The sequence below is a fragment of the Agelaius tricolor genome, unplaced genomic scaffold (assembly GCF_023055355.1).
Source record: "Agelaius tricolor isolate 1412-34295 unplaced genomic scaffold, bAgeTri1.0.p SCAF_51, whole genome shotgun sequence".
NCBI classification, from domain to species: domain Eukaryota; kingdom Metazoa; phylum Chordata; class Aves; order Passeriformes; family Icteridae; genus Agelaius; species Agelaius tricolor.
In genome coordinates, this window is record NW_027269311.1 from 1419553 (window position 1) to 1438344 (window position 18792).

Sequence of the window (18792 nt, forward strand, 5' to 3'; positions counted from 1 at the left end):
TCTAAGAAAAGGAGCAGTCAAAACTCTGAAAGAGTGCAAATGCAGATTAGAGCAATAGAGTGACATGGAAACCCAAAAGGAGGATGCTATTTACAGTCTGAAGGAGCCCATGCCCATGCTAAATGAAGCACCATGAGCAGGAGCACATCAAGGAAGCAGAACAGGAGGTTTCTGTGTGTTTATCAACAATGCAGTCTGGGACTGTGGCTTGTTATCCAGGCTGGTAACTGTTGCTTGGCCCAGCAGAGAAACTCTGTGTGAGGTGTTGGAAATGTTAATGCAAATGTGTTGGTGCACTTTGGATTTAACAGGAGCCATCAGGATTGGTCACCAGGTAAAGAGCTCTTGCCTGACAAGCACAAGACTCTGTGCTTTGATGCTCAGGGACAGCTCAGGGGAAATGTGCTTTGTGCTCTTCTCCAGCCCCACTGAGGAAACAAAAGTTCCTGGCCTGGGTGCTTTGCTGCTGGTCAATCTGTCATTTCAAAGTCTGTTCTGGGGAGTTTGGTGATGATTACATCACACACAGAAATAAAGAGAACATCTGGCAAGCTGAGCTTGATTGATGTCACTTGCTTCAGGTTCAGCTCATTCAGGACCTCTTGCTGCAATGATGGGCTGAGCTGTTCCCATTCCCACTGGTGAGACCATCACTGCCTGATGGAGAAGCCTTGGGCCAGCAATGTTTATGTGCTGGACGTGAGACTTTGGAGGGAGGGGAGGAAAGACAAGGCCTCAGCAGCCCCAGAGCCAGATCAGTGCACGTGCTCCTGCATCTGCCCCGGGGCTGATGCCAGCACTGCTGCAGGTCCCTGCTGGGGCTCGGGGGGATCAGTGCCTGCTGGGGGCAAGGCACGGGATTTTCTTCTTATTCTTTTGCCAGAAATTCCACCAGAACAGAGAAGCTGCCATTTAAGGGAATCCCTGGCCACACTTCAGCACTACCTTCCATTCCATTCCATTCCATTCCATTCCATTCCATTCCATTCCATTCCATTCCATTCCATTCCCTTCCCACTGCTGCCCCATGTTACATGTTCCTGCCCTCAGATGGCAGGATGGGAATAACACTCCTCGGGGTGACTTCAGGGGTGACTTCTTTCTCTCTTGCCTGAGAAAGAAGGTATCTTCCTCTTTTCAAATTATCAGGAGAAGAGGATCCAGCCAAGTCCAGGACTCAGTTCCAGGACTGAAAAACTCAGTGCAAATCAGCCCCTGCATCTCCTACATCCCTGGGCTGTACCCACTAGACTCCTCTGTTCCTGCTGTAGCAGTCATCTGCATTTCAGCCAACATCACTAAGCTGTTCCCTGAGCCCACAGATAGAAGAGCTGTGAAGGAGACATCCCTGACACTGTAAGAACCAAATGAAAACCACTGCCAAGAGATGGGGCTGGCAGGCTAAATTTTGGCCTTTTTTCTGTTAATTGTGAGCTGTTCCTTAAGACAGTTCTCACCCTGTTAGAGCTGCCCTTTCAATGAATCACCATTGCACCCAACAGGCAGAAAAGAGAAGCTATGGAGGGGGTTTTAATAGGTTGTTTTCTTCTGCTTTTTAACTAGGTCCATTTGTTTGTTTGTTTTCTTGTATGGCATCTAAAGACAGGTCCAGATCTCCCAATGGCACCTTGCAATCCCCAGACACTGGTCTTGCTTTGAGCAGTGTGTCTGCTCAGATGATTTCCAGCAGAAATTATTCTGTACTTTTACCTTCTAAATCAGCCCAAGTGCTTTTCACATCTTCCCTAAATATCTCCTATTTCCTATACACCTGTGCATCTACCTATGGGCATGTGGTACATTGAGAGGCATTAGAGGAGCTCGACCTTCATGAAAGCTCCCAGTGAAGAGTTCATGATCTTTTGGAAAACATTTAACACAAACCAAAAAGAAAAAACAGCAGAAACACAGGAACTTCAGAGTATTCCAAAAGAAATCTCAATGAAAGGGGGCACAGCCTTATTCAGAGATTTAAATCATCTGTTTGAAATCTTAAACTGGCTTTCAAAGGTTCATCATGGAACAGAAAAGGCAGCTGATGCTCTGAGGTGACAAGGGAAATCAGAGCAGCTTTAGTAACAGGAACTGCACCAGCTGCCCACAGCACAGCTCATGTTGGGCATCTGATGCAGGGACCACTGGAGAGCCACGTGCCTGGGGCCTCCCAGAGAATGGGTCTGTTTGGCTGGCAGTGGTGAGGAAGCATTTCAGAAGCTGCTTGTGCTCAGCAAGCCAGCTACCAACGTGTTCCAGCACCCTCCAGGAAATCTGGGACAGAGAAAGCTCAAAGGCTGCATCCTGCTAAGAACACTGAAAGCAAGAGCAGATGCCATCCATCCTGCTCACTTCCAGCCAGGGCTGCAGGGCAGCAGCTCTGATGCTCTGGTTCCTTTGCTGCTCTTTCCCAACTCTGCTCTCACCCAAAGGTGATATCCTTTGCACAGGGACAGATGAGCTGCCTCACCTCTGGGTGCTCAGCTGGTAATGAGCTGTCCGGTTACCGACATTGCGAACCAGCAGAGTCTTCTGGGTGCTGTGCTTGACCGGACACTCGGAGAAGTCCACCTGGGCAGGGAAGTCCAGGATGGCTCGGGCACCGATGGCCCGAATTGGCACAACGATCTTCTCCTTTGCCATGATACAGGTGAGCTCATGGGAATAATCCTGCAGGAAAAGAAACTGGCTCAGCACAGGGCATTTAGTGCCATCCCCGTGGCAGAAGAAAAACCATTTCCTGTAACTCATCCATGGCATCAATTTACTGGGCATCAATTTATCTATTCCACCCTAAAATGAACACTGAGTTTTTCTAATATGTCACATTTTAAAGGCACCAGTGCCCTTTGCAAAAGCTATCCCAGTGGCATTAAGCTCTTGTGTCACTTGGGTCATACGGAGAACTGCCCTAGGCCACCATCATTTTCACTCACAAATTTTAATGATATTAAATAATTCCTAAGCTCCTTCTAAGGAACATGGAGCTAGGGAACACAGCACATTCCTCTTTAGGTTTCTATATTCCCACTGTCTGAGAATAGGACAAAGTGTTCAACTGACTCTAAGCAGCAAGAGGAAGATGAGAAAACAGCTGCACCCAAAGAGATCCTGCACCTCTGGCCTGGTGCAGAAACATCAGTTGGCTCAGAACTCCCCTCTAACTTTGCCTCTCCAACCAAGTCAGGAGAAGAACAGTGCTAAGAGGTTGCAGGATGCTGTTGGAAAGGGCCTCTCTTTGTTTGCCTGCAAGGCTTCCTCCCTTCCATGCCATGTCCTAAACCCTTCTGTATGAACAAGTCTCCAGATGCCAGCAGTGAGATCAGACTTGCCAGGGCCTCAGCACTGCCGTTCAAACCTCCATGCAGAAGCACCTTTGGCACGGAATGGGTGCCAGCTGACAGAGCAAGCACAGTGACAGGCATGAAGACAGAGCCCCAGCAGTGCCACTGCCACAGGCTCTGGGCCCACAGCTCTGCCTGCAGCTTGTACCTGCCCTACACGAGCTCCTTCAGGCAGGTGTCCAAGTCCCCTGCAGCTCAGCAACCTCCTGCTGACCAAGGGCACCCAGAGCCCAGTGTGCCTGTGCCAGGCTGGGCTCACGGGCACAGCACATCCTCTGCCCTGCCCCTGCAGCTGTGCCCTGGTCACCTGTGCTCTGGGACAGCACAGCTGCAAGGCTGCAGAACAGAGGGGGTGAAAAAGCACCGTCTTTGCTCCAGCCCAGGGGCAGGCAGGGAAGCTGTTGGCAGTCAGGAAGGAGGAAAGCTCTCTGACCTCTTTGTCCCTCGAGTGTTTTCCATAATAATGAAACCCCTTCCACTGGACCTAGAGATGGCTGAACATCTGTCAACATCTCTTTGTCATTTTCATCCTGTTCCCTGTGCATCTTCCCTTGGGAATGCTCAGGGATGTGCAGGGAGGGGAAGCAGAGCCTGTCAGGCCTGGCTGCAGTGCCTGCCAGCAGTGCCAAGGTGTGACTGGCTGCTGCAGGCTGCCTGCCCAGGGCCTGGAGCCCAGCTCACAGCATGCAATGGGCTGGAGCAGAGTGCAGGGAAAACAATGGCTGTGGAGATCATTGTGTGCTTTGGCTCCTCCAGCCTCACCTTGTTCTCGTCGGGGCTGAAGCGGATGCGCACAGGGGCAGAGGCGCCTGGTGGCACGATGTGGTACACATCACTGGGGCAGGCCAGCTGGAAGTAAGGTGAGCTCTCCATGCAGACCTTCACCATCTGAGCAATCTGCAGCAAAGACATCACATGATGATTTTGCCACTTGTGGAAACGAGAGGAGACCTGTCCGTGCCCTGCTGACATCCCTCCCTGGCCCCTTTCCCAAAGCACTTTCAGCTGTGCAGGCACAGGCACATCATTCACAAGGCTGAGCTTGAATCCCTCCTGTCTGGCTCCAGCATTGTGGCCAGGGCCAGTAAGGCAGTGCCTGGTGGGAAGGAAGGGCCAAGCAGGTCAGCACCAGCAGGATGGAGACAGAGCACCTGAACCAAGTCATCTGCATATTCAACAAGGCCAAAAAACCTGCTGGCTTCTGCCTGCACACAGCCATGAAGTTGTCATGTTCCAGGGGCGAATGTGCTACCTGAAAGCAAAGCATCAAATTGTCCTGGGGGAAGGAAAAAATTCCCTTCTAGCAGATGAGGTTTGGGTAGGGACATTCTGGGGATAGAGTCATGCAGGCAGAGCAGCAAGAGAGGAGACCAAACCACTGTGGCCTTCCTGGGAATAAAAGTAAACCTGAAAAGCAAAAGAAGGAACACAGCAAGACAATCCCTAAAACAAGGAGATGGCAAAGAGAATTTAAACGGGCAGTAAAGCAGCAAGGAGGAATCATAAAACCATGAGAGCATTCAGCTTGCCAAAAGTGATGGAAACACAGACAGGCTGTGCCTATTGACTCTGGGCTTCAAAGGCATTTTCTGCCTGGAGAAACATGACCAGCACTGAGTGACAGTGTGGTTCCAGTATGCAAAGCCAATCTTGGCTCTCCAGGGCTTCTTGCTGCCTGTGCAGGCAAGCTGGGCTGCTGGGCATTCCTGCCTGCAGCCAGCAGGCCAGGTGCTGCCCTCTGGGATTCACAGACACAGCACACATGCATTTTCTAGCACACAGATATCATCAACCCCTGAGCACCAAAATGCTCTCAGAAAGTCTAAACCAGATGATTTGGACTCCCTCCCGTCTCTTCCCACCAGCCCACTCTTGGCACAAGGCTCATTTGAGAAATGTTTCCCTGACAGAAATTCCAATGGTCTCTGTTTTCCTCTTTACACTGGAACACAACTGGTGACATTTTTCAACTTTTTCCCTCTCAACTCTCTTGGGAAACTGCAAAACAATCACAAGTGAAGGTGAAAACCTCCAGGAGCGTTGGATGTGCTGTGGTTCTTCAAAGGGAAAGCAGAGCACCGTGTTGCTTTTGGAAAAGCTGAGCAGAGCTGAATGAAACTTAGCAGGAGCCTGAAGTGGCACCTAAAGGCCTCCCACTGCTTCTGCTCCATCACTCTGATTGCAGGGCTCTTTCAGAACACATTTCCTGCAGTGCCAATGCCATGAATGAGAAGTGATTCCAGCATAAAGTGGAGAAGACTCAGCCCCTGAGCTGACTGTGAGCTGCACAAAGGGAGCCAAACTGGCTGAGAGAGGCAGAGATTCCTACCAGGAGCCAAGATTAACCAAGGAAACCCAGGATGTGGTCTAGCTCAAGGCAAAGCATGAGAGCAGGTAAGAACTGTACAGGCTCAACATTCCTACCAATCCAGAGCTTTCAAGAGCAGGAAACTCCTTTGGCATAGATACCATCAATGCATGGCCAAAATCAGGGGACAGTTCCCAGCACAGGAAGATTTCCACAACTTGCAGAACAAAGGTGCTGAGACATTTTCTTCTGGATGTGCTGCAGCAGATAACTTGCTTTGCTGTACACTGGGGGAATGACAGCACTCTCCTCTTCCAGCACAGTGTTAAAGCTCCAGGTGCCAGCACTTACCTTGTCCTTATTCATGATAGACAGCACCATTTCAGAGACCTCATGAGCAACGACGTTCTGAAATACCAGCTCTCGTGGGGAAACCCCAAACACGCTCCGTTTCGGGGGAGCTGGTGACAGCTGGAGAGGCGAGAGAGCAGGGAGAGGTTCAGCTGCTGGGAGGAAAGTTCATGAAGGATCCCTTACACTGATCCCCAGTGAAGCACAGACTCTGGGTGAGCATGTGTGCCCAGGACACACTGGGCAAACTCTGGCTCACCCACCTCTGCTCTGAGCTGATCAAGAACTACTTGATCAGCTTAGAGCAGGCTCAAGCCAAGTTGCTCTTTTGATTTCTCCAGCTTTCCTTCTCCAGAATGCCAGGCAGCACGTTCCTTAAGCACAGCCCTGTGCCCACTGGAGCACTGACTGAGCACTCATGGAGTAAGTAAGACCCACAAATTTACATCCGATTCAATTTTGGGATGTCCTTTACTCTGAGACAGGGAAACTGAGGCCCACACAACTGCAAATACCTGTTTTGAACTAGAACTTAAGCATCAGTAAGAAGAGAACAGTACTAGAGGAGGTGTGAGAGATGAGGTGGTATTTGGCTGAAGCCAAAAGGTTTTTAAGTGAAAGAATGGAATTTGTTGGTACTATGTGTTGTTTGTAGTTTGGATTTGTTCAGCTTGGTGTGTTGGGTGTTGCTGTGAGTTGGCAGCACCAACTGGCTGAAGACCTGACCAAAAGGAAGGAGGATGAGAGGAGAGGGGACAGAAAAGTTGGTGGTCAGAGAGAATGGAAGTTCTTGAGTACCCCTCCGGGGGAAAGGGGCCAGGGACTGTCCCAGCTGGGTACAAAGGGCATACAAAGATTGCTTTTTTCTTGGAGGGTGTGTTTGCTCCTTTTCGGGGGCAGGGAGACACACGCCCCTGTGTGTGGTTGCTAATAAACAGTTTTCTTTTGCTTGGATGATTTTGTCCCCTTTCATTGCATTTAAAAGTTACTGCCTTTCTAACAGAGGTAAAGGCAAAAATAAAGTCAGGAAGTCAGGTAAAGGCAAAAATGAAGTCAGGAAAAAGACAAGTGAATGAGGATAGAAGACAAGTGAATGACAATGCTGAATGAGGATAAGGTTCAATTATTTTCTCAGCGACTTGGGTAAGAGTAGAGTTGGTATCTCCTTTTTCCATTAGCTTTAAATGGGTGCTTTCTTGTCATTATTGCCATCTTATTTAATACCATTGCAGAGGCATGTCTGGAAAGACACAACAACAGCAAATGCTTCTGGAGCAGAGACATTGCTTTAAGAAGGCTCTGCCCTGCTTTGTCTGCCTTCTCCAGTCACACTGTTGTTACACCAGAGACACAAGCAGGTCTTGTGTGTGACTCCATGAGGAGACACAGTCTGCTGAAGGGAGTGGCTGCAGCACACTGTGCCTTAGTTGTGCCTTTCCCTGAGGTGTTCCCAAGGCCCCTCTCCAGGGCAATCCTTAACCTGGATTGTGTTCCGTGTCGCTTGCTGCCAATTTCCTGCTCAACAGCCCACCTCGGTCACCTACCCCTTTGGACTGTGCTTTCTACTGAGCCAGTCCTGCCAGAAAAGCAGCTTTAAACACAACTCTAAGTAGGCACTGATCCAGATAAAGCACATCCATTCCCTTCTGCCCAGGGCCAGTCCCCTGTACATCTGGCAGCCTGCAAAATCTAACACCCCGTCAGGTACTTTGGATGTTCCTTTCCACTCTGAATCTCTGAGAGGTGTTTTGTCCAATTTCTGCCTCCAATTCTCTCCTCCAAGGACTCCATGAGGAGCCTGTGTTGGAGATGGACCTCAGTGGGACCCATTCATGCCTTGAGACACTTTGGGGTTTTCTTTTGACTTGGACTCCTGGAAAGTTTTTTTGCAATCTCCTCTCAGGCCCTGAGGTTCCAGACTCAGCTTCAAATTCACCACGGGGCTCATTAGGATCAAGCAAGTCCTGACAAACCATGGCTCTGCCTTGATTTCCTCTGGCCTGGAGCAGTTCAGCAGGAAGATTTCCTTTTACTGTTATAGAGAAATATTTCAAAGAGCTTCTAAGTAATATGTATTCCTATCTCAAAGGGTGTCTTTTATTGCTCTTCCTATTATACAAAAGGTGATTGCAGCATTCTGTGATTGATATTGATCCAGAGTCTCTCCTAAGGAGGTCTGGCCAGGTCAGTGAAGTTGTACCTTGGAGCTGACCCCGTGTGGACAACCTTGCCCTACATTCCCCATGTGAGAAAAGGTTTTCACTTTCAAAAATATTGTAATGCCTTATTAAGACCATATCAAAATACAGCAGAAGACTGAATCAAGAAAAGGATACAGCACCAGGAGTAAAGAATTCAGTCACCATGTGCTCATCTACAAAATGGATGTTCTGTCTTTTACACCTCCAGCCCCTCCCAAAGTCTTGTCAATCGACTCCTTCTTCTCTGTCCAGTGGTGGAGATCACTGTCTCACCCCTTGATTGGAGGTCAGGTGCTGCCATAGGAACAAGCCAACCCTCCCAAATGCCCCAGCTACTGAGGCCATCCTGTGATAGCAATGCAAGGGGGAAGGGAAGCCTTCTGATCATGGAGTCAACATTCTCGTCTCTTCTTCATCCTGAAAACCCTTGTGACCACAGTCACACACATCATGCTCAGGGTATGAAGGGGGGGAACAAGGAGGAAGGGGGAATTTTGGAGGGAGGCTTTCTGCCTTCCCAGGTAACACTTAGGCAAGAGGGGGCCCTGTTTCTCCAGTGGGCAGGGTCACTACCAAAGACACAGACATCAACTTAAGGAATTGTGTCATTTATATCATGCAAGGCTGCAAAGAATTACAAAAGGATAAGCTCAGCAAAGCACATCATCATTAGCAAAGAATTACAAAAGAAGCTCAGCAATCCATCAGAACTCATCATTACATTTTGATGACTAACCCCTTGGTGAAACACTAGAGGTGTTTGTGGCAGACAAAGATTCTGGCTGACTATCAAGGTACAACCTACAGACACCTGTAGTACTTTTGTGACACCGTTCTTCATCCATTTTTCTCAATCTCATTCAAGTTAGGAACAAGAATTCCGTTGTCCATGGAGCTGGCACCATGATAATTCCAGAATAATGCCCCCAGGCCCTTTGCTGTTCAGCTTTACCATGCTGTCTGTGGCTAACACAGCCTGGGGGGGCCCTTTCCCCTCGGGCTGGAAGGGGCCGGGTCCCAGTCCCTGAGGGGCACTCGGGCTCCTGGATGCAATTCCTGTGCAAGTCCCTCAGTGTCACAGCAGCCTTCACATGGAGCCCCGTGGATCAGAGCATTTCCCAAAGGGGCCCTTGGGGCAAACAGGGAGATTTGGTCTGGCAGCATGTGTAAAACAATATCCTGTCAGATCTACTTGTTCTCACACAGAACACTTGGCTGCAGGGACACATTCCCATTGTTCCTGCCCAGGTTTCAGGACTCAGAGTTGTCTTTCCCAGGAGCTGCTCCTTCAGCTGCCTCGGAAGGGCCATTTGGCCTCTGGACCCACACTCTGGCTCCATTATTAGGGCTGCTGGATCCAAACCCTTTCTCTCCACAAACGGTGGTGATTGCAGGTGGATCTCCTTTCTTCACAATCCTTCTTAAAATTGCAATATTGATAATTGTGCTACCCTGTCATGGGGTTGACTAATCCAATCCTGGTCACTATCTTTTAAAAGAATTACTGCAATTTCTCCTGGATATTCTGCATCAATTCCTCCTGCCATGACAGGAACACTTTGTAAGGCCAAGCTCCAAGGGAGCAGTTACCAAACCAAAGTGCCCTGGAGGAATCTGAATTCCTGTTTCAGTATTGATAGCTCTCATTTGCTTTGAATTGCTCCTCATTAATTCCAATGCATGAAGGCCCAGCCCTGCAGCCTCTGGGCTGGCCCTGCCAGGGGCCATCACAGCCAGAACAATTTCCCAGGCAGCCCAAGTCTCACTGCCCATGGTTGGATTTGCAAACTGGGGGCAGCCGTGCACAGCCAGGGGGTTTCCATTTCCCCAGTGGGCCATTGTTAAGGGCATGGAGCACATCTGGGAGATGGGTTCTCCATGGGCAAAGGTTCCCATCTCCTCATTTTTTCAACTGCTTTTTTAACAACCCCTTCACCCATTCAACAAATCCTGCAGCTTGTGGATTTTCTGGGATATGAAAAGCCCTGCAGGCTTAATCACTGAATTTTTCACAGGAACAGACAAAGCACTCTGCATCACAGTATCAGCAAATCTGATAAAAATAGCCAAATTTATCACTTTTTCCCTTATTGTCTGTATAAAATTCACAAAGTTTACCACTGACATTAGAGTCCTGGCCAATCCTGTTCTGTAGGGTATTTAGTGTCACAGTGAGCAGCCAAAGCTGACATATTACTACTGTCACCCTCATTTCACATTATCAATTTTTAATTATATATATAAATGTTTATTATTGTGGTTTACTATTATTATTATTATTACTATTATTATTATTATAATTATCACTTGCACAAGTAAACCTGAGCTCAAGATTAAAACCTTCTTCTGTCACCCCATGTGGGAGTGTTCCAACAACAGTTTTTCTTTCTGTTGGTGCTGTTTCCAATGTGTCATTAACAAAATTCACCCCCGTCTTCCAAAGCCCACAAGTTCTTTTCCTTTTCCATGTGCAATTTTTGGATGCATTTGAAGCCATCCAGGGGTTCAGCCTCTTTTACCCGACTGCCCCACTGCTCCCACGGGGCTCCAACCTCAGCCCACTCCAGAGCCAGGGAACTCCAGGGAAGGGCTTCCCATCTGGGAATTTCTGATGGCACTGATTCCTCACATTGACACTGAACAAGTGACATTTTGTTGGGATCTGGCCAGACTGGGCCAGTTTTGTTTTGCCAGTGGGCAGGGTCAGCACCAAAGACACAGACACCAACTGAAGGAATCAGTGTCATTTCCTGCAGCTCAGAGCAGCAAAGAATCACAACAGGAGCAGCTCAGCAATGCACCCAACCATCCCCACCAAAGATTGCCTGCAGTGATTGAGAAAGATCCAGCCCCAGTTACCCTCAGCCTTTACCATCGCCCAGACCCACACAGCAGCTGGGGAAGCTGTCACAGCCAAGGGCTGCAGAGCCACTCCTGGGCACTGGCAATTCCTGCAGGTGCCTCCAGCCCCAGGTGAGGCTCCAACCCCGCTGGGAGAGGGCCCAGCTCTGACAGTGCTGAATGGACAAACTGACAGCACTGCTAGTGTGGCAACATCTGCTTTCATCCTCCTCTTGGGTCCCTCCCAAAGGCTGGCCAGGGCCCCAGGAGGAACCAAGGGAGGTGACTTTGACCATTCAGCCCCAAACAAGGCCAGATGTCAGATTTCATGGCCTTGTCCGGCTTCTAAATACACAAAGGTCAATACATGTTTCACTAATGAGTGGCTACATCTATCACAGTGCTAATGACCATGCATATTTCATTAGGGAGCAGATACAAAGATAACCTTTGGCTGGAAGGTTCATCCAGAGGCCACCTTGGGCTCAGGGCCTGCTGTTCAGGCCTCACTCAGGGCTGGTGTCCAGGCCTTGGCACTTCAGGGACGTGGTTTAGTGCTGGGCTTGGCACTGCTGGGTGAGCGGCTGCCCTGGGTGAGCTCAGAGGGCTTTTCCAACAGAAAGGATTCTGTGATTCCATGATTCTATCCACTGCATTCAGCTGGGGCTATTTTAGCAGCATTCCTTTGCTCCAAAAGTTCCCTCTTGCCCAGCTCCTGTGGCCTGAGGCTTCAGCTCCTTCAGCTCCTGGTGCTGAGCTGCTCATGCTGAACGAGACGACTCGGAGAGAAGAACACAGTCCATGCAATTCCTTCTGGGACACGGAGAGGGGAGGCTGTGCAAACAAGAGCATTGTTTGCTGTGGCCTCCTCTCTGCCCTTCACGCCTTTCAGCGCTTGGAACCAGCCCAGAACTTTCTCCAAGAGTGCAATGGAGCAGCTGTTCCTGCTCCTGGCTCTGGCTCTCTCCAGTCTCTGCCCTTGCCTGCTTCTGTCCCTCGTGCTGTGCCCTCTGTTCCCCAGGGCTGGCTGGCTGCTGCCCAGGACTGTGGCACTGGCACAGACCCAGTGCTCCAGAGCCTCCTTTCTGTGCCCTTGGAGCTGCCTGGGCACAGCAGCCTTTTCCATCTGCAAGCTCCCCATGGACAGGGAGTGCCCAGCTCCGTTCCCTGCACAGCCTCCAGGAGCCCAGGGCTGCCATCTCAAGTCTCTGCTGGCACTGGGGGCTCCCAGGTGCCTCAGGCTGCTGTGACACCGCTGCACACAGGAGGGAACAGGGGCAGGGGCTGTGCTGAAAGTCAGCTCCATCTGCTGCTGCTGCTGCTGCTGCTGCTGCTGCTGTGGGGTCATTTGTGCAGGCCTGGCCCAGAGTCAGGGATCAGATCCTGCCAGTCTCTTCCAGCCCTGGCTGCTCAGAGTTTGGGCCTTGGAGCCTCAGGTGGGCAGAGGCAGCTGCTCCTGGTCCCTCTGTTTGCCCGTGTTCAGCAGTGCTGCTCCATTAGTCTGTGCCCAGCAACAGGGAAAAGCCTCAGCCCTGCAGGGCCAGGAGCTGCCAGGCTCTGCCTGAGCAGCTCAGCCAGCAGGAAGGGAGCTGCTCCACACGGGAACCAGGAGCAAAGGACATTCCTTTTATAGGACATGTTTTCTATTTAAAGGAAAAAAAAGGAAAAATGGAAAAAATAGGTAAATTGTAGAAGATAAGAATAAAATCCAAGTGTTAGAGAAAAAATATAATGTTAGTGAAAAAAACAAAACATAAATGCAAAGTTACATTCTTTGCATTAAGAGGTAAATGATCTTTTGAAAAAGAGAACTCAGTTATTTACATTGTAAATGTGCTGATAGCATGGATCCATCTTACTGACGTCAGCAGCCTTTTAAAAGGTTTTGGGCTTTGTTTCCAACATTGCTATTTTAAATTGTGCTCGAAGCAAGAGGAAATTGCTTTGTGCCCTTCCAGCTCCAAGCAGGACTGGGAATGGAAACTCTGTCAAAGCCCAAATCCTTTAGAAGATGCCCTTCCTTCTCAGCCTGGTGTTGCCTTCTTGTGAAGGCCGCGATGACCTGGTTTCAGAGTTCAGCACTTCGATCTCCTTCGTGGGATCCCTTGTGGCCAATAACGGACGCTGACACCAATGTGGTGGACGGTTAAAGGCCTTTATTGAGGGGTCTTAAGGGTATTTATGGACTAAGGGGTCTCTCTACGTCAGACAGGGGTTTGGCTATACTTTCTAGGGTTAGTGTGGAGTGGAAAGTTACTGGCATGCATAGGTTAGGGGGGCTACACGTCTGGCTACATTCCAAGGGTGATCCTTATCTATGGGGAGGGGGGTAGAAGGATTCCTGTAATTTTCCGTTACAGCCCGAAATCTTCCGAACGCCTGTCCCTGGCCTACCACACTTCCCCCCCCTCTTTCACAAATGAACGAGGTAGTCTTATACATAGGCACTAAAATGAGGTAGGAAGTTGAGATCTGACTAGGGAAAAGGGTCTTGGGAAACCTGAGTAAGTTTCTGCCAGGCAAGTCTCTCGTGACTGGCAGGTCCCCTGTTGAATTCACAGGAATTGTGGCTGTCCCATGAACAGGATGTTAGCCCGTTCTAGGCGGGCCTGAACGAATGAGACTAGCTTGTTCAGCAGGCATGGCCCGAAGGTAATAGCTAAAAGCAGCATTGCCAATGGACCTATTAGGGTAGAAATTAGGGTAGTTAGACATGGTGATTGGTTGAACCAGGATTCGAACCAGTTCTGTTGGGCTTCCCTGTCTTTCTGTCTCTGAGCCAGTCTGTTTCGGAGTTCTGCCATGGAGTCTCTAACGACTCCTGTATGGTCAGCGTAGAAACAGCATTCCTCTTTCAAGGCAGCACACAGGCCCCCTTGCTGCATGAACAGGAGATCCAGTCCTCGCCTGTTCTGCAGGACCACTTCTGAGAGTGAAGAAACTGACTTTTCTAGAAAGGAAATGGATTTCTCGATCCTCTGCAGGTCCTCATCGATGGTCATCTGCAGCTGGGACAGTCCTTGGTGTTGAGTTGCTAGGGCTGAGACACCTGTTGCCGTTCCAGCCGCTCCTAGGCCGAGCAGCATTGCGATAGTTATACCTGTTAATATTTCTCTCTTGTGGAGCCGGTTGTTGTTTTCGAGAAGGTGATACACCTCTTCGTCTGAGTGGTACAGGATCCTAGGGATGATCAGAACTTGAACACAAAAATCGTTAGAGTTATCGAATTTGGCAAGAGACACGCAGGGACTTACTCCAGATCTCTGGCAAACCCACATCCCAGATGTGGATGGGACTACCCACTTATTATTTTTCCTGTCGGGCTCAACTACTTCGGTGCAGATGTCGCCTTTCCGCTTAGCTAGGGTTGCATTGCCGAAGCATCTGCCTTGACCTGTGACTTGACTCAGGGTAATTCCTTTGCGGGTTGTGTCCCATCTGCACTGGCGAGGGGCATCGGCTGTGGAATAGCTGAAGGGGGTATCTAAAGCGACTCCTTCGTAAAAGGGGGGTTTAACATCGTAGCAAAGCCAGCAGGACTCGGTTAGGTTAGGGTTAGATTCGTTCAGGGATAAAAAGGTAGCTTCTAACATGCGAAGGATTGGGTTCGAGCCTGACCTGGCTGATTGGCCTATCTGGAAGGCTTCCTCATCGCCAGTCGGGACGTCAGTGACCCTTGTGGGTAAGGGTTTGGGGTAGGTCATGTTTCTCCCTTTCTGTGTGCTTTTGCCTGTGGGAGCATAGGGTATGAAGATCCCCTGCCCCACTATGGATTGGCATAGATGGGCCGTCTCGCATCCATAGCGGGAGGGGGCTGAATCCCGCACGTCCCCTCCCTCTCAAAAAGCATACGGCTTATTTGCACTATATGAAAAGGGAGTAAATCATCATTGCTAAAAAGACCATCCACGAGAGTGGAAACCATCCCTGAGTTAATTCCTTTTTCTGAGATAGCTTTTACTATTGTCTGAACGTCTTTGGAATTAACGGGAGTATACGTTCTTTGCTGGTTCCCCTGGGGTCCTGTAATTCTCACCGGGAAGGCATGCACCGATGCTGCGGGTGCCCATTCCGCGCATTCGATTTTGATTTTACCCCAGTCGGTGAGTTCGTATTGGGGCTGGTTCCCGATTGTGTTAAAAGTCTTATTTGGTTTCGTCCGAAACTGCATTAATTCTGTTTTCTCTGCTTCCGAGTCGCTGCTGGACTCGGTGGGCTCCGCAGAGCGATCCGGGGAGCTGTGGCTCCCTTCAGAGTCGGAAGTCGACTGCCAATATACTTCCGGTCTCTGCTGCCGTTTTGTCCGGCTACGGCCCCGCTCCTCCCCTCGGGGGCGGTGCTGATGCCGCTGCCGGTGCCGCCCCCTGGGCTCGCCCTGCCTCCCGCAGGGAGGGATCTCTCCCATATATGGTGGCAGCAGTGGGCGCGGCTCCCGGGTGAGTGCCTGCCCTCTGTTGCACCCCCACGCATGCGCGTCTGCTGGGACCTGCGGCTCTCGGCCGGGCATGGGCTCAGCGCTGGTTTCCCGTGCATGCGTGTTCGCGGCTGGCCGCGGTTCTGGGTTCTTCCCGCCGCGGGCTGGCGGGCTCCACCCCTCTCCCCGGCCACCCGCGCCATATTCAAACGGGTAAGGCGGCGGATCCCCTCCGCCGCTCGCCCACGCGCCAGCCCTCTCGATATTTCGGGCTTCTGCCGCCAACCCCTCCCAAAAGGACCGTGCGAGTCCCTCCGCTTCTTGCGCTAAGTCGGCTATTGGCGGGGAAGGGTTAGGGTTAGGGGTCTGCGGGCACTCCAGGGGGCTCCGGAGGTGGTGTGGGCCCCGGCGGGTCCCCCGAAAGGGTCAGGGGGTCCCCCGGGGGCTCCGAGGGCTCCGGGGGCTTTGGGCTGGAGGAGGGATGGGATGTGCCCAGCCCCCCCGTCTCCCCGTTTTCAATCGGGTCGCCACCAGGGGGGTTTCATATTATCGCCCCCTCCCCCAGCTGTGGCGTGATTAACAAACAGGAGCGCGCAGCATTCCACGTCTCCTGTTCTTCTAATGCTTTGCGTAGGGCAGCTTCTGCCTTCCCCCACGCTTTCAGGCTTTTGCTGCTGCCTGTGGCTTTTGTGTCCTCTGCTAGCGCAACAGTGCATTTCTGCCACACCTCAGAGTGCAATATATCTATGGGTCTAGTAATGACCCCAAGGTCTAGGAGTCTCGTCAATGCGAGATTAAAATTCCTGAGCTCACATTTGATTCCCCATTGCATATGTATCAAACTTACGACCTTCGCTATCGCTTCTATACGAATCGCGGGTCCTGGGGCGTCCCCCTTCTTCGCTATGGCCGTTCCAGCGTTGAGTGCTGTCCCCTGGCCAGGAGTACTCCTGTCGCCCAGACTCGTTGCTCCCGGGTTTTGGCACCACTATGTTGCCTTCTTGTGAAGGCCGCGATGACCTGGTTTCAGAGTTCAGCACTTCGATCTCCTTCGTGGGATCCCTTGTGGCCAATAACAGACGCTGACACCAATGTGGTGGACGGTTAAAGGCCTTTATTGAGGGGTCTTAAGGGTATTTATGGACTAAGGGGTCTCTCTACGTCAGACAGGGGTTTGGCTATACTTTCTAGGGTTAGTGTGGAGTGGAAAGTTACTGGCATGCATAGGTTAGGGGGGCTACACGTCTGGCTACATTCTAAGGGTGATCCTTATCTATGGGGAGGGGGGTAGAAGGATTCCTGTAATTTTCCGTTACAGCCCGAAATCTTCCGAATGCCTGTCCCTGGCCTACCACAGCCTGGAAATGAGCTGCACATTCCCGTTGAAACTGTCAGGGATTTCTTGAAGACACAAAGTCCCACTGACAGCTTTTTGCTCTGGTTTGGAGGTGCAGAAGGGCAATTCTCCATCCATCACCTCCAGACTGCACTGCCTCAGGAGCACGGCCCACTCGCCAGCTTTGGCCCACTCGTGGCACTTCTAGAGGAGGAAGAAAGTGCAACTGCACCATTCCAGCCAATCAAGAAGGTAGAATGGGACAGACAAACACCCTGTGGAGATGCAGGCGTTCAGCTGGGACTGTGGAGAGTTTGGGTCCTTGCCAATTGGATGTGTGTCCCCAGCTGCAATCTCTGGGCCTGCAGCAGAGTCTCACTCACCTGCCAAAGCAGAAAGCTCAGGCGCTGTGCTCACAACGGGCTCGTCTGATGCAGAGCTGTCAGAGCAATGTGAGGGCAGAGCCAGCCCAGCTGGGCCCAGGGCTGAGCCCAGCAGAGCCCTGGCAGAGCCCAGAGCAGCCTCAGCAGCCGCAGAGCCCGGCTGCAAGGAGAGAAAGCAGAAACCGCCCGTCAGCTGAGGGCTCCTGTGCCCTTGTGCCAAGGTCTGCGGTGCCCAGGCCATGCTGGCTGTGCCCAGAGCTGTGCCCAGAGCTGCCCATAACTGCTGCCTTTGGCAGCAGAGCAGGAGGGCAGGACATGTGCCCAGCCTGCAGCCAGCCACGGCACATCCAGCCCTCAGCAGCTGCCCAGAGCAGGATGCTCCTGTGCTCGCTGCCATCTCCCAAAAGCTCTGATCCCACCCTGCCAAGCACACAGGGACCCACCTCACGCCACCCACGGCTGCAAGAAAAGCTGCTCCCAAACCATGGCCTCAGCCTTCTCCAAGGGCACGGCCCATCCATGCCACAGCTGCTCCCAAGCACTTCCCCATCCACACTGGACCACCTCGAACGCTTCCTCTGGAAAAAAACCAACACATTCTTGAAAAGAGATTAGATGCAAAAAGGGAAAGCAAGAAAAACGGTAAAAACTCTTATCTCTGTCAGGGCCTTGAGGAAGGCCCAACTCCTACATGGTAGGGAAAAACCCAGCCATGGCTGAGGGAAGCCCACACTTTCTCTCTTCCCCCCTGCACTGCCCCCAAAATCACCGTGATCCCAAAGCAAACAAGGGCAGCTGAGCAGCCCAAGCCCTTCCTTGCCTGCACAGCAAAGCAGCCCCTGCACAGGTTCTGGAGTCCCACCTCTGCTCCCACCATGGGGTTTTGTTTGTGTCAGGCTGGCTGCCCCAGCCCCAGCCCCAGCCCGGGGCACGGTGGGTGCTGGGGGCTGTTGGCAGGGCCAGGAGCCCACTCCCATTTCGTACCCAGCCCAGCCCATCCCCACAGCCCTGCCAAAAAGCAGCTGGGCAGCGACTGAAGGATGAGTTGCATCTGCCCCAGCAAAGGGGGAACCTTTGCTTCCCTGCCAGGCTGGGCCATGCCCAAATCTGGGAGAATTTCCCCAGGTGGGGACTCATCTGCAAATTCCCTGTGGAGTTTGCCTTTGAAGAAGGTGCCAGAATCAAAGTCCATCACCTTCAGCCTCCAGTGGCCAGGCTGAGGAAGAGCTTGTCATCCTTGATGTCATCCTGGCTGTCTCCAGCAGCAGCAGCAGCAGCAGCAGCAGCAGCAGCAGCAGCAGCAGCAGCAGCAGCAGCAGCATCCCCACCCGGTACAGCTTCTCCAGGGGCTCCTGCTCCTTCCCTGGGGGGAGACCAGGCTCTCAGGGCTCTGCCCAGGGCCCCAGCTGTCAGGGAACCAGGACAAGCAAAACCAGCTTGGATGGCGGCCACCAGTGCTGGGCAGAGCAGCTCAGCTCCAGCACAAGGGCTGCGTGTGCCCATCCCATGGCCCCGGTGCAGTGACACAGGCAGCACAAAAAGGTCTGGGTTCCTCTGCTTCTCATTGCCAAGGCATGTTTGGAGCTGCAACTTACCAGGGCCCTGGATACTCCAGGGACC

The 18792-nt window shown here is 51.6% G+C and overlaps 1 protein-coding gene across 1 annotated transcript in view; it reads right to left on the minus strand.

Annotated features, from left to right (window-relative positions):
- LOC139604485 (hydrocephalus-inducing protein-like) overlaps window positions 1-15444 on the minus strand; it is a 41583-nt gene extending 26139 nt beyond the window's left edge. The window contains exons 1-4 of the mRNA XM_071455638.1: window positions 15076-15444; window positions 5998-6117; window positions 4101-4235; window positions 2465-2664 (exon numbers count right to left, since the gene is read on the minus strand). Of these exons, the coding sequence (XP_071311739.1) occupies window positions 2465-2664; window positions 4101-4235; window positions 5998-6117; window positions 15076-15444 (824 nt within the window). The remainder of the gene's footprint in view (window positions 1-2464; window positions 2665-4100; window positions 4236-5997; window positions 6118-15075) is intronic.
- Window positions 15445-18792: the final 3348 nt, after the last annotated feature.